Here is a 14355-nt window from a genome sequence, read left to right on the forward strand (position 1 = left end):
TTGAACATTCTAGTTGACTTACCTCCTTGCAGCAAACAGCCTGATTAGCACAAGAAAAAAAAATCTGCCTCCCAGCAATTTGCCATGTGGAGCAAACAGCAAGTTTCACTTTCAATTTCTCCCGATCATCAGCTGTTTACAGGCTGCAGGGATTCCTATAGATTTATGGAAGCCTCCGCAAGACCAGTTTGCTGTAAAGAGGTAAATTGCTGGGAGGCAGAGGCCAAAGGGCTGGGGCCAGGGAGCTACATTCAGTGTATAAGACACCCTCAAATTTTCACCCCCTTTTAGAGGGGGGAAAAGGTGTGTCTTATACTTTGAAAAATACGGTACATCGATAGATTTTATTACTGGTTTTACCAGTTCGTTTTCTTATATGGTTTGAATTTAATAAGACCTGTGCTTTCATTTTCATTTTTCTTCCACTGGTATATTGCTCTTTTCTTTCAGGTGAAATGCAGTATAGGAATGAACATCACAAGTGCCATAATTGCATTATTTGGTATTCTGCAGTATATAGTTGAGTTGAGTTTGAGTGATAGTATTGCTATCAATAACCATTCAGACAATTCGATAAAAGTAAGTAAACCAATCTGCTCTAGAATTTTGGCTTCATGTGTAGAATCCAGAAGGATATTTATGTACACAATCGATATGTCACAATGATAGGCAGGGATTAGATGTCGTTTGGGGCAAATAAATAGATGGGAGTCCAGATTTGCAGGGATGTGGTTTCTTATGGCACTTTCCACAACTCCAAAGTCCTGGTAAGGCCTGAACTTTACTTCTGTCATTTCTACCTAAGGACCTTTTGACCAATTATCAGAATCTAGAATCAACACCATTGAATTTGGTTTGAAATCCTTCCTAAAACACATCTTAGTCTTACATGTAGTCCTCAACTTACAACAGTACGTTTAATGACCAATCAAATGTGTAATAGCAGGGGGAAAAGTGACTCATGACCGTTTCTCATTCTTTCAGCATCTCCATGGTCATGTGATAAAATTCAGATGCTTGGCAACTGATTCCTATTTATAACAGTTGCCGTATCCTGGGGTCATGTGATCACCTTTTGCAACCTGGCAAGCAAATTCATTGGGGAAACCAGATTCACTTAACAACCGTGTTACTAACTTGACAGCTGCAGTGATTCACTTAACAACTGCAAGAAAGGTCATGAAATGGGGCAAACTTCACTTAACATATGTCTCACTTAGCAACGGAAATGTTGGGCTCAATTGTCATATGTTGAAGATTAGCTGTATTGCATTTGAATGCTGTTTTTTATAATAATGATTATTAAAACTCAAAAATAAAAAACCTAATACAAAGTAAAAATCTAAAAAGAAAAAATGAACAGCACAAAAGAAAAAGTGAAAAAAATATTAAGAAATGACTTCTCATTCAAGTACAATTTCAATAACCTATTAATAACTTATTATATTCTCTGATATTTCAACCAAGATCTCTTCTTTCAAAATTTATCTCTTATTTATGAACAAATAAATCCTCATCATTCAATCTTAATTAGCAAAAGTCCAGTGAAGAGTTACCAGAAATAATATGGTATATATTTTAACCTTAAGCCACCTTCATTGTTGATTATTTTCTTTATCCAGTAACCAGTGACGTGCAGTCAGGGGAGGCAGGGCCCCACCACTGTCATCATGAAAAGAAAAGAAAATTAAAAGGAAAAAGGCTGAAGTAGTTGCTGCCAGAGTCACAGTGGATGACTCTGCTTAGTGCTTAACTGTTTAAAAAAGCCTCTAAAAAGTGCCCTCTACAGGAGGAGGCGAGAGAACCACGTGCCTCATTTAGTCTGACTTTATGATCACTTGAGCAGAGTTAAGTAAGGATTAAAAGGCGAAAAATTCCTTATGTAGATGAGGCACGTGGTTCTCTTGCCTCCTCCTGTAGAGGGTGGTTTTTTTTAGAGGCTTTTTTTAAACAGTTAAGCAGAGTCATCCATTGGGGACTCTAGCAGCAGCTAATCCAGCCTGGCTTCAGTAGCTCTTGCCTTTTTCTTTTTACATTTTTACATTTTCATCATGGCAGACAAGAGCAGAGTTGAAATCCTCTGTGACACAGCTGGAAAAGGTATGTGGGTCGGAGGGAGGAATTCAAAATTAATGTAATTTGTAAGTAATTGTATTATTGTAAGTAATTTGTCTGTGTGTGTGTGTTTTGGCGCACGGGCTGGCACTTTATTTTTTATGTGGGACATAGCGGCCGGTAGGGCTTTTGGACATAGCGGCAGGGCGGCTTTTGCCTCTAGCGCTGGGGCAGCAGGGCGGCTTTGGTTCCATCCAGCATTGATTCTTTGAAGCTATGGTGGACACAGTGCCGGGGCGGCAGGGCGGCTTTTGCCTCTTGAAAGCTCTTGAAAGCTCTGCTGCGGGCGAAAGAAAGTGTTTTAATCAGTGGGGTGCCAGGGGAGAGGACTGCCTCACCAGCCATAAACTTCACTGCACGTCACTGCCAGTAACATAATTTTCTCCAAAAGCAAGCAAACAAACTTTCCCCCATATCTTCTATTTACAAATAAATCTTTAAAACCTCACAATTCAAAATTTTATTAAGAGCTATCAGAAGTAACAACATACTAAAATGTTTGATCTTTAATCCCTTCAAAGAGTATCCCACAAGTTAATTTTTCATCATGTTTTTCTTCTTCTCTTAGAAACTCTAAATTTTTGTAAAATTAACTATGCAAAAAACAAGCACAGCATAACCTTAATCATACAAGTCTTTCAATTTTAACATATTTTTTCATTTTCTCTAAAACAAACACAAGTAGCTGGGAGCACACCCATGTTAAAGGGTGTGTTCCCCGCTCCCTTTAAAGAGGTACTGGTGAAATCCCTCCTCAAGCTGGACTCCACTGTTCTGGACAATTTTCATCCAGTCTAGAGAAGGTAGTGGCTTTGGACTTCCTGGGAGGAGCCTGCTGGTGGTGGCAGCAAAAAATCAGCTGCCTCCGAATTCCTGGCTACGTACCTGTTTAGAGGATCTTCCATCTGACGTCTTATCAGGTTTTCTTATCCTTCAGGCAAGAAGGAAAGAAGAAACTGTTTTGCTGGCAAATGCTCTTCGATTTTTGCAGCTTTTGTGCTTGCAAGGAAAGGGGGGCTAGCCCAAGGCAGAACGGCTGTCCGTGCTGGGAACTTCAAACTGCCTTGTGCAGGACAAAGTAGGTCTCCCCCACTCTGTTCAAAGTTTTGTTTGATTTAATCTTATCACGAGAAGGTAGTGGCTTTGCAATCCAGATGATCCTGGACTCTTCAATCAAATTTCAGGCCTGGATACGGGACCGAAACAATTCTGTTTGCACTAAAGAAAGATGGGACCAGGATGGATGTGGTGCATCCATCCATGCTCTTCTTGACAACTTTTTATGGTGCATTACAGAGTAACAAGGTTCAGGTGAAATGTATGCCCTTGTGCAAATATTTGATTTTATACAGGGATCTGAAATATTACTGATCCCCATTTGATTCTCGGGGGTTTATTTGATATACTACAAAATATAATAATGCTACGATATTCCCTGGTCTGTTTTTTTTCATAATATCAGAGACTGTGTATTGTGCCTGTTTTTCCTGATACAATGGTTCCTCCCAGTGTTTCCAAGGCAGCAGCTGGGAGTCCCTTTTAATGGTGTAGTACATAGATGGATTTATTTCTCAGCAAATCACAATCTTTCCACATGTGTTCTCCCTGATCTATAGGCAGTTGGCACATGCCTCTCCAGCGTGCTGTTCTTGTTCAGATTGCTGGAATTTTTCATCACTGTTTCACTTACACATTTTGGATGCCAGGCAACTTGCTGTGTTAATGACCAGGTAACTATTTGATCCTTTGATAATAATTTTCGCTTATTATATCTGGACAAGGTATGTAGATTTGATCAGAGAAAGGTGATTAAATGGCCAGGCCATACGTCATTTGGATGTTTATTTCTACCTTTAAAGATTTCTCTATCACAGCTTATAACTCGAAGATTTCAGATAATGTGGCCCCAGCTTATTCTAGGCAAACATAGTGCTAGAATTAAAAATATACAACTGGGGAAGCTATTCTTCCTACCTAGAGTAAGATGTCCCCAAGCCACAGTCAGTATTTTTATATATAAGTATTTTTTTCTGTTGCAGGCAACCATTGGTTATGTGCCTTACCAAGTAGTCAGCGAATGTGTACCACTCACGACTGAACCAAATCCATCCTGTCCACCAGCCTATGATAATGTGGTTACCAAGCCAGAGTAAGAAAAAACAAGAAGCCCAGGAAAGAATTGTGAGAAGTGTTGCACCAGAGGTCATAGAAGAAGCAATTCATATTACATTGTTTTGTTTTATTCTATTCTCTAGCTTGTTTATTTTTCAATTACAGCCTTTAAGCACCACATTAAATGGTGGCAAGTTTTAAAATAACTTTTTTTTACATAATAGTAATAAGGAAGAAGCAATAATTTTCAATGATGTACAGAGTTTATTACTCCTTTGTTTATATTCTGGATTGCACTTCCTTTTTCTGATGACTGTTGTATTATGAAAGAAGTCTGATGTTACAGAAAAGAGGGAGAAAAAAACACTTAGCAAAATTGAAACACAAGTGATTGGTAAACAGGTCATTGGCAATAGCAATGTTAATAGCAATTACATATAGTAATTACACTGATCCCAAGGAGATTAGTAGAAGTTTGCATACATTTGAAGCCTGTAGAGTGTTTGATACTGTTGTTTCCTGTATATGTACAATAAAGGTGAATTAGTAGTGCTAATGGAGTGTCTGCATGAAATTGCCTGCTTACTAATTCAAATAATGCCACCACTACATGTTCAACTCTCCTTCCAAGGAAAACTTGTTAGTTGTAAGTCTTTAGCCTGGTGTGTCTTGCCAAAACAGAGTTCAAACCAGAAAGGCAGATTAAAATAGCTCTTTTTTATGTCCATAAGCAGAGAGGACATCTCAGTGATCACTCAGCCAAAAGAGGAGCAGCTTAAAAAGCTGGACAATTGCTTTATATATAGTTTAAACCTATTGGCTTTGGAGTGAGTTCTTTTATTGGTTATAGTCATTTTGACACATTTCTGTGCAGAAGCTCTAGTCTAGCATGTAACTTGCAAAACCCCATAATCACTTAGGGATTTTGCTCTAAATATTCATGACATGTGGTTTGCATGCAATGAGTTACTAAAGTCACTAAAGTTCAAGTCCAAGTCGATGTCCTTGGCAGCTTTGAACCTGTTCCTATCTGGCTATACAGTCTTCATTCATAGCTTGCTTTGTTGCCTCAAGAACTAAAAACATTATCTCCTAGTCCCAAAGGTGCTTTTTCAGGAGGCAACTAGACTTTCTTCGTTTTTCTTTTTTGAAGACCAAGAAGCTTCTTCAGTTTTGACTGGATAATGGGGAATGGAAGGATTTATGAGGGTCATTGGAGGTTGGAGGTTTATCTATGTCCTCAGGGTCACCCGAGTAGTGCAAATGGGTGTGGAGCCGCCTTGGCTTCAGGATGTTTTCTGCCCTGTGTCCTTTCAGGCGCAGGCTGTTGAGGATGAGTCTGTTGTCTGCATCCAACTGTCTGCAAGGAGTATAAATCCTTCCATTCCCCTGATGAAAGAAATGTCCTTCTGGGTTCGGCTCCAAGTGGGGAAGAAGACACTGGAGACATGGAGGCTGTTTGGAAAGATGGTTTATTGGTGGACAGGACCACATGGCTTGAGCCCTGAACAGAAAAGGTGATCACATTAGATTAGATTAGATTAGAGGTTTATTTATATGCCGCCCTTTTCCCTGGGGGGACTCAGGGCGGCTCACAATCCAAAGGAAGGGGGGAAAACAGACTTTTACATATAAAACAATACATGGTTAAAACACAACATTCATACCATTTGGGCGGGTTACAATCTTTAGCCCCAGGCCTGACGGGATAGCCAGATTCTAAGGGCTCTGCGGAAGGTCTGGAGGGTGGTGAGGGTACGAATCTCCACGGGGAGATCGTTCCATTGGGTCGGAGCTACCACCGAGAAGGCTCTCCTCCGCGTGGTTGCCAGTCGGCATTGACCAGCAGATGGAACTCGGAGGAGGCCTAATCGATGAGATCTAATAGGTCGTGTGGAGGTGATTGGCAGTAGGCGGTCTCTCAAGTACCCAGATCCACTACCATGGAGGGCTTTATGGGTGGTAAGTAGCACCTTGAATCGTATCCGGAGGTCGACAGGTAGCCAGTGCAGCTCGCGGAGGATAGGTGTTACGTGGGTGAAGCGAGGTGCACCCACAATCGCTCGCGCGGCTGCATTCTGGACTAGCTGAAGTCTCCGAATACTCCTCAAGGGCAGCCCCATGTAGAGCACATTGCAGTACTCCAGCCTAGAGGTCACAAGGGCACGAGTGACTGTTGTGAGAGCCTCCCGGTTCAGGTAGGGGCGCAACTGGTGCACCAGGCGAACCTGGGCAAATGCCCCCCTGGTCACAGCTGACAAATGGTGTTCGAAAGTCAGCTGTGGGTCCAGGAGGACTCCCAAGTTGCGGACCCTGTCTGAGGGGTGTAATGTTTGACCCCCCAGCCTGAGCGATGGAATACTTGCCAAATTGGCGGGAGGGAAACACAACAGCCACTCGGTCTTATCCGGGTTGAGCACGAGTTTGTTAGCCCTCATCCAGTCCCTAACAGCTTCAAGTCCCTGGTTCATCACGTCCACCGCTTCATTGAGTTGGCACGGGGCAGACAGATACAGCTGGGTATCGTCCGCATACTAGTGGTATTTTATTCCGTGCCGACGAATGATCTCGCCCAGCGGTTTCATGTAGATGTTGAAAAGTAGGGGAGACAAGACCGAACCCTGCGGCACCCCATATGTTAGGGGCCTGGGGGTCGATCTCTGCCCTCCAACTAACACCGACTGCGACCTGTCCGAGAGGTAAGAGGAGAACCACTGCAAAACAGTGCCTCCCACCCCCACCTCTCGCAGTCGTCGCAGAAGGATACCATGGTCGATGGTATCGAAAGCCGCTGAGAGGTCAAGGAGAACCAGGATGGAGGCGTAGCCTCCATCCCTGGCTCTCCAGAGGTCATCGGTCAATGCGACCAAAGCGGTTTCTGTGCTGTAGCCAGGCCTGAAGCCGGACTGGAATGGGTCGAGATAGCTAGCTTCCTCCAAGGCCCGCTGGAGCTGAAAGGCCACCACCTTATCAACAACCTTCCCCACAAAGGGGAGGTTGGAGACTGGACGGTAATTGTTAAGAATGGCTGGATCCAAAGATGGTTTCTTCAGGAGGGGTCTCACCACCGCCGCTTTAAGTGCGGGGGGAAAGACCCCCTCCCGAAGGGAGGCGGTAACAACCACCTGGATCCAGCCCCGTGTCACCTCCCTACTGTTGACAACCAGCCAGGAGGGGCACGGGTCCAGTACACATGTGGAGGCACTCACAGCTCTCATGGCCTTGTCCACGTCCCCAGGGGCAACATCCTGAAACTCAACCCAGCGATGGTCTACCAGATTATCCCCTTGTGCCTCGGCTGGATCTGCAGAATCGGAGTCCAACTCCGACCGAAACCGAGCAACTTTGTCCGCCAAGAACTGGACGTACTCTTCAGCCCTACCCTGCAGGGGGTCCCCCGTATCCCTCCTATTTAGGAGGGAATGGGTTATCCTAAACAGGGCGGCTGGGCGCGACTCAGCGGAGGCAATCAAGGTGGCAATATAAGATCTTTTTGCCGTCCTAATTGCCCTGATGTAATCCTTGATGCACGATGTTAGAAGTGCTCGGCTCGATTCGGATTTGTTGGATCTCCACAAGTGCTCTAGGCGTCTCTTCCGGCGCTTCCTCTCCCGGAATTCCTCGGTGAACCAAGGGGGCCTCCTGGATCCACAGCCTCGGAGCAGCCGTAGTGGCGCAATCCGGTCAAGAGACCCTGTCGCTGCCGAATTCCAGGCAGCAACCAGGGTCTCCACCGGACTGTGGGCGAGAGTATCTGGAATAACCCCAAGCTCCGTCTGGAACCTCAAGGGGTCCATAAGTCGCCTGGGGCGGAACCATCTGGTCGGTTCCTCCTCCCTAAAGTGGAGGTTTGGCCTCCGAAAGTCAAGCCTCAGTAGGCAATGGTCTGACCACGACAGGGGTATGATCTCACTACCCCTCAGACCAAGATCACAAGTCCACTGCTCCGAGAGAAATACGAGGTCGAGCGTGTGACCCGCTGAATGGGTTGGACCCCGAATTACCTGGGTCAAGCCCATGGCTGTCATGGAAGTCATGAACTCCTGCACTCCATCAGAGTGTTCACCGAGCGAAGGCAAATTGAAATCCCCCAGAACCATAAGCCTGGGGAACTCAATTGCCAGCTCGGCTACCGACTCGAGGAGCGAGGGGAGGGCTGCTGCAACGCTGTTGGGAGGCAGGTATGTTAACAGCAAACCCACTTGACCCTTGAGGTCCAACTTCACCAGCAGGGACTCACACCCGACAAGCTCCGGAGCAGGGATCCTACGAGGTACTAGAGACTCTCGGATAACAATAGCCACACCTCCACCCCTTCCCTGGGCTCTCGGCTGATGGAGCACCTGAAAACCTTCTGGGCACATCTCTACGAGGGGGACTCCTCCCTCCGGGCCCAGCCAGGTTTCAGTAATACATGCCAGGTCTGCCCTCTTGTCTAAAATTAAGTCCCGGACAAGGGGAGCCTTGTGAACTACAGACCTGGCATTTAGCGACAACAGCCTGAGACCAGGGTCCTGATTACTCGCGCCATCTGGCCTTGGAGTGGGACTCATAGGGCCGGAAGGAGGGATCTCTGTGACGTAGCGAGCCCTCCTTCCCCGGTAATGGCCAGCCCTAAAGTCCCCGCCATATCTGCCCCTCCCTGTTACGACCGTGATGCTCTGGCCCACTCCCGTGTCCGTGGTTCCCTCAACCACCCCTATGGCTCCCGCGTTCCCCGGCAGGCCCTCCGAATCAAACACACTCATTTGTTCACTCAGACAATCCCCACGTAATAGTTAAAACACATAAAATACAACAATAACGGAATAATAAAAAGTGGGCCATTCATTCAATCACAAGCAAATCCCATACACTCACCATACCAGTTAAAAATTGCGCAGTTGTAATGTGTAACAATATGAAAAGGAGGGGGGGAGAGGTATTCCGCTCCTCTCCCTTCCTATGTCCTGGGGAGACGTCCTTGGCCACCAGATCAAAAGTGCGTGATATATAAGGCAGCTGTATGCAGGCAGGATAAGATGTAAAAGTCTAGTGTTCATAGGCGGCAACCGTTCAGTCTCACCCTTCCAATGAAGGTCAGCGGGCTGTATGCCTAGAAATCTCCTTCCTAAAGATGGATAGGGGCCCCAATCTGGGGGGCCAAAGTTTGGAACTGACCTGAGCCACTCTGGCAGAGGAGGAGGGGAGTGCTGATATTTTCGAAGCCCAGTCCTCGCCACTGCGGCCGCCATCCTCTATTGCTCCCACGCCAACTCAGCCACAATCCTACTCCTCTTAATGGCGAGAGCAGAAGGCAAGGGGCAATGTCCGGAGGAGGCCACAATGACCCAGGGCTCGGTTCAGGGCGTCGTCCTCTTCCCCGCCCGAGCAAGCACACCAGTCAGTCAAGGACGGCCAGATCTTTTCCTAAGGGCCGTAGGAGCAAGGCAATGGATAACAGGGTGAGCAGAAATAGAGCCGAGGGGTGGGGGGGGCGTCTGGGACGGCGGCAAACACAGTCATTCAATCCACCGCTCCACGGTCTCAGTACAGCTTCCGACGACCACCCCCTTTTTTTTATAATAGAAATTTAAGTTGAAATTGAACCCTCTGGGCTCACCAGTCACCAAGGCTCACCCGTCACTTGGCGCAAGCAAGCTCAAGCAGGCTGGCCAGGGAAGAGGCGTCCAAGATGCAAAATGCTGCGGATCAGTTGTTTGGCGCCGCCATCTTTCCCTCCACGCTTTTCCTCCGATTTCAGCCGCTGCTGTTCCGCTGCTCAGGAGACGACTGCCAGGAACCGGGAGCCAACAGATGAACAACGAATCCTCAGGGGGCTCTCCAGGTCGGGCGGGCAGCACCAGGGACACCCAGACATCCAAGAATGGTGAAAAACGCCGACCGTCAGATAGCAGAGGGGGGGGGGAAGATTCTCTCAGCCAGCAGATGGGGGAGAGTCGAGGCTCTCTCAGGCCAGCCGGGTCACAAAGGAACCCCCCAAGTGGTATTACCCAAAGCCTCTCCAATGCCTCCAACCAAGCTGGATCGCGATGTCTCCAAAAGCGGCACCCGGGTGGCGTCTTTAAACGCTCCCCAATCAGCTGGGCCGCGGCGTCTTCCGAGTGGCTTCCGAGCGGCTCCCGAACGGCGTCGGCGTTTTTTCTAGCAGGCAGCCTTGGAGAGCGATATCTCTCCAGTCCGCTGCCAGCACCAAACTCCTCAAGAATCGCTCGTGCCCTGGTCTCTCTCTAGGTTGATTTCTGGGGCCAGTTTCTCCTTCTTTGGCCCTTTTCCTGTATGGTCGCCGGAGCGAAGACATGCGTCAATGTTGGTGGAGAAGAAGAGAAGGGCTGAAGGAGGGGCTTGCTAGGCTTTTTATACCCTGTTTTAGTCCCACCTCTTTTTCCTGTTCCTGTGTAAGAAATGTATTCTGATTGGTTGTCAGACTCCCATGGGGCCATGCAGGGGTTACTCTCTAGGGTGTTTTGAATCCAGGTATAGATGAGTTCTCAGATGCCATGTGATCAGTTGAGTGAAGTTCCAACATTCCTTCCCCCTGCAGCTGCAGTGGAGAAGTCTTTATTATGTAAAAGGGACTAGCCGGCCTTCTCAATGGCCCAGTGGGGATGGGCAGGAAACTACAGGCAACTATTCTGTCTTTTAAAACATGTTTCTTTCTTTTCACATCCAGAGAAATATTCTGCCTTTTCAATATTTCCTAGGATATTTCATTTTTCTGGGAGAGGGCTGGGTGATAACTTCCTACACTCCACCACTCAGTCAGAGCTAAGGAAGCTTCTTTGATGACAAGCGAAATGTCTTCAAAGAGAAAAAAGAAAGAAAGTCCAGTTGCCTGCTGAAAAAGCACCTTTGGGACTGAGAATCACCCACAGCCATCAATAAAAACACCCAAATAGATCAAGTTATGTTAAACACACAAGAGATCTTCATTATTAACTTGCCCCCATCAGGTGCCTTGCTGTTACCCTTAAGTCAAGGTGATTTATATTTTAAAAAAACACTGGTTCCAAAATATATTCTCCCCCCCCCCCTGTAAACGTGTTTTTATTTTTCCATTTTCATTTCGTACAGTCACATATATACTGTGCATAACCGGGGCCATATAACATTAAACAATAAACACAGCCATTCCTCTTGTCAACAATATCCCCCAAAATACAAACCCAATGTACCACTTCGACCCTCCATACACCCTTTCTTTCACCCCCCTCCAACTTTCCTTCTTCCCTCCTACATTCCCCTCTACCCTACTTCCCCTCCCCCTCTATCACTCCTCTCTCCCAGTACACTCCCTCCCTTCCTTCTCACCCTCCCTCCTGTCCTCTCTCCCACCCTCTCTACCCCTCTTTCTTCTAACCCTCTACTCCTCCCTTCGGTGTATTTCTACTATCTATTAATATATTCAGCTTGTCCTATTTTTACAGTGAAATTAAAGAGCAACAGTATACAAGTGCAATCACGTTACTATAAAATCTAACACATATTATATATCCCCCCTCCCCCAAAATATATTCTTGATGGATTCTGCCAGTACAACGTACAATGTAAGGACTGCAACAACCACTATGTAGGGCAAACAGACAGAAGGCTGTCAGAATGCATCCATGAACACCAACTGTCAATCAAAAGACCCGATGAAAATTATTTAATTTCACGTAGACAGATTTAACCATAGTTTCAACTGGGAAAATGTGACCATCCTAGACCAGGCCAAGTCCAAAGATGCCAGGGAATTTCTAGAAACCTGTCACTCTGACAAATCAGCCTACACTCAGGCATTAACAACCTCTATAGACTATGCAAAAGGGACAATCAACCAGCCCCAAAGAGAACAAAAAGACCCAAGCACCTCTCCACCAGTAATCAGCACCCTGATCAGCATAGATTAACTGCAAGGTTAACTTTAGACTAACAATCAAGTAAACTATCCTCTCAAGAAACTGCCAAAGAGCCATCAGTAAACAGCCCAAGCAAAGAATCTCTCAGATCACCCACACCAGAAGATAAGCTGACAGTACTCCTTACTAGCACTGATATTACCTAATTAGGGTAATGAAACATCTGCAAGAAAACAAGTTCAGAGAGCACCAAGGACCCCTCAGATCAAGTTAAGATAAACACACAATAGATCTTCATGATTAACTTGCTCCCACAAGAGGAGAAGATGGCATTTCCTCTCAGGCTCAGTGCAAGACACCCCACCCCCCAAGGCAAGTCACATTCATGAGTACTAGGTCAAGTCCACAAGTATTGGACATGACCTAGTTAGTGTAACAGTGTACATTTTTAAGAAGAGATTGAACAACCATTTGTCTGAAATGGAATAGAGTTTTCTACCTGAGCAGGGGGTTGGATTAGAAGACCTCCAAGGTTCCTTCCAATGTTGTTATTCTGTATTAACGAAGTCTAAAAGACCTCTATAAAAATTTCAAAGGTTTGTCTTCAATACATGGCCACCATCAAGAGTTGAATTGTGTGTTTACTTTGATGAATAAATTCAACCCTCACTTCAAGCAGTTATCCTGTGCTCAGGTACCCAGCCATGGAATGAACCAGAAATTTCTTTTAAGCTAGCCATAGGCATATTATCATTCAAGCCACTTCTTTATAACTGTGGTACTGAGATGCTTCAAATGTCTGTTCTATGTGACTCCTTTCTAGTGTACATTTAATGTATCAGAATACTAAAAAAAAGCCCACCAATTTTTCAAGAGAAAATCCATTTTAAAAATTAAATCTCAACTATAGTTTTAATATCAGTTGATTGAGCAGATTTTAGTAATCAAGCCAGCAGCATTGGAACAAAGGAGATTTTGACACAAGCTACACAATGGACCATTCATAGGGTTGATTGTCAAGACAGCAAGTGCATTTTTGAGATAAGGAACTCCAAAGGTTTATTGACAAACCTTGTTTGAACAAGGAATTAAATCATCCAGATTAAGTGCAACAAGATTGATTTGCATATTAAAAAGATGAAGCAAAACATTTAATTTATGAAATTTAATTTTATAGTCCTTCCTTCTCAAATGGAAGTATTCCATTGTACAATCCTTTTTACCGATGATGCTTACAAATGAGTTTTTGAAAGTAATTTTATTCGAATATTGAACTAGTATTCTTTGGATTGATTTAATGACATAGATGCTCAAATTGGGTTGAATGGGAATGGAGACAATTGGTGCATTTGGTCATGAAGCTTTCTGACAAGCTTCCCTTTGTTCTTTTGCTAAATATGATGAATGGCAGCTGTGGATGAGGTGCAGATTTAAATCCCATGTAAATAGCTCCATATAATCCATACTTGTGATGGCGAACCTATGGCATGCCTGCCACAGGTGGAAAGCGGAGGCCTCTCTGCTGGCACGGGAGCCATCGCGCCAGGTCAACTGCACTGCGCATGTGCGCATGCCTCCCACCAGCCAGCTAATTTTTGGGACTCTGCCGTGCATGCAGGGGGGTGTCACACGTACATATGCAGGGGGGAGCGGGAGGGGTATGGCGGCCCCCTGCACCCCATTTTTGGTCCCAGGAGGCTTCAGGGAGGTGCAGGGGGTCAATGTGAACATGCATGAGGGGGATGGGGGAGCGCGGGGGTGTGTGTCACGAGCACATGTGAAGGGGGGAGGGGCAGCGCAGGGGGTTGCACTTGCATGGGTGTGGGCATGCACACAAGCTACTGCATGCATGCGCTTTCGGCACACGAGGACAAAAAGGTTAACCATCACTGATCTATGCAAACACCTAAGCACCACTAATACAGGTAGTCCTCAACCTACGACCACAATTGAGCCGAACATTTCTGTTGCTAAGTAAGGCAGTTGTTCAGTGAATTTTGCCCCATTTTATGACCTTCCTTGCCACAGTTGTTAAGAGAATCAGTGTAACTGTTAAGTTAGTAACCCAGTTATTAAGTGAATCTGGCTTCCCTATCGATTTTGCTTGTCAGACGCTCACAAAAGGGGATCCCTTGATCCCAGGATACCGCAACTATCATGAAGATGAATCAATTGCCAATTTTAATTATGTGACTATGAGGATGCAGCAATGGTCACAAGTGTGAAATATGGTCATGTAGGAAGTTAGCACCCACTCTCTCCTAGAAACATGAAATATCCTGGGAAA

The 14355-nt window shown here is 45.6% G+C and overlaps 1 protein-coding gene across 2 annotated transcripts in view; it reads left to right on the forward strand.

Moving 5' to 3' along the window:
- Positions 1 to 4783, forward strand: part of LOC148049494 (membrane-spanning 4-domains subfamily A member 15-like) — a 30194-nt gene extending 25411 nt beyond the window's left edge. For both annotated transcript variants that reach the window (XM_087714755.1, XM_087714749.1), the window contains exons 5-7: positions 451 to 579; positions 3732 to 3845; positions 4155 to 4783. In XM_087714755.1, coding sequence (XP_087570881.1) covers positions 451 to 579; positions 3732 to 3845; positions 4155 to 4268 — 357 coding nt within the window. In that variant the 3' untranslated portion in view covers positions 4269 to 4783. The remainder of the gene's footprint in view (positions 1 to 450; positions 580 to 3731; positions 3846 to 4154) is intronic.
- Positions 4784 to 14355: the final 9572 nt, after the last annotated feature.

The sequence above is a fragment of the Thamnophis sirtalis genome, unplaced genomic scaffold, assembly GCF_051295495.1.
Source record: "Thamnophis sirtalis isolate CommonGarterSnake01/CBP01778 unplaced genomic scaffold, rThaSir2_p1.2 scaffold_1, whole genome shotgun sequence".
NCBI classification, from domain to species: domain Eukaryota; kingdom Metazoa; phylum Chordata; class Lepidosauria; order Squamata; family Natricidae; genus Thamnophis; species Thamnophis sirtalis.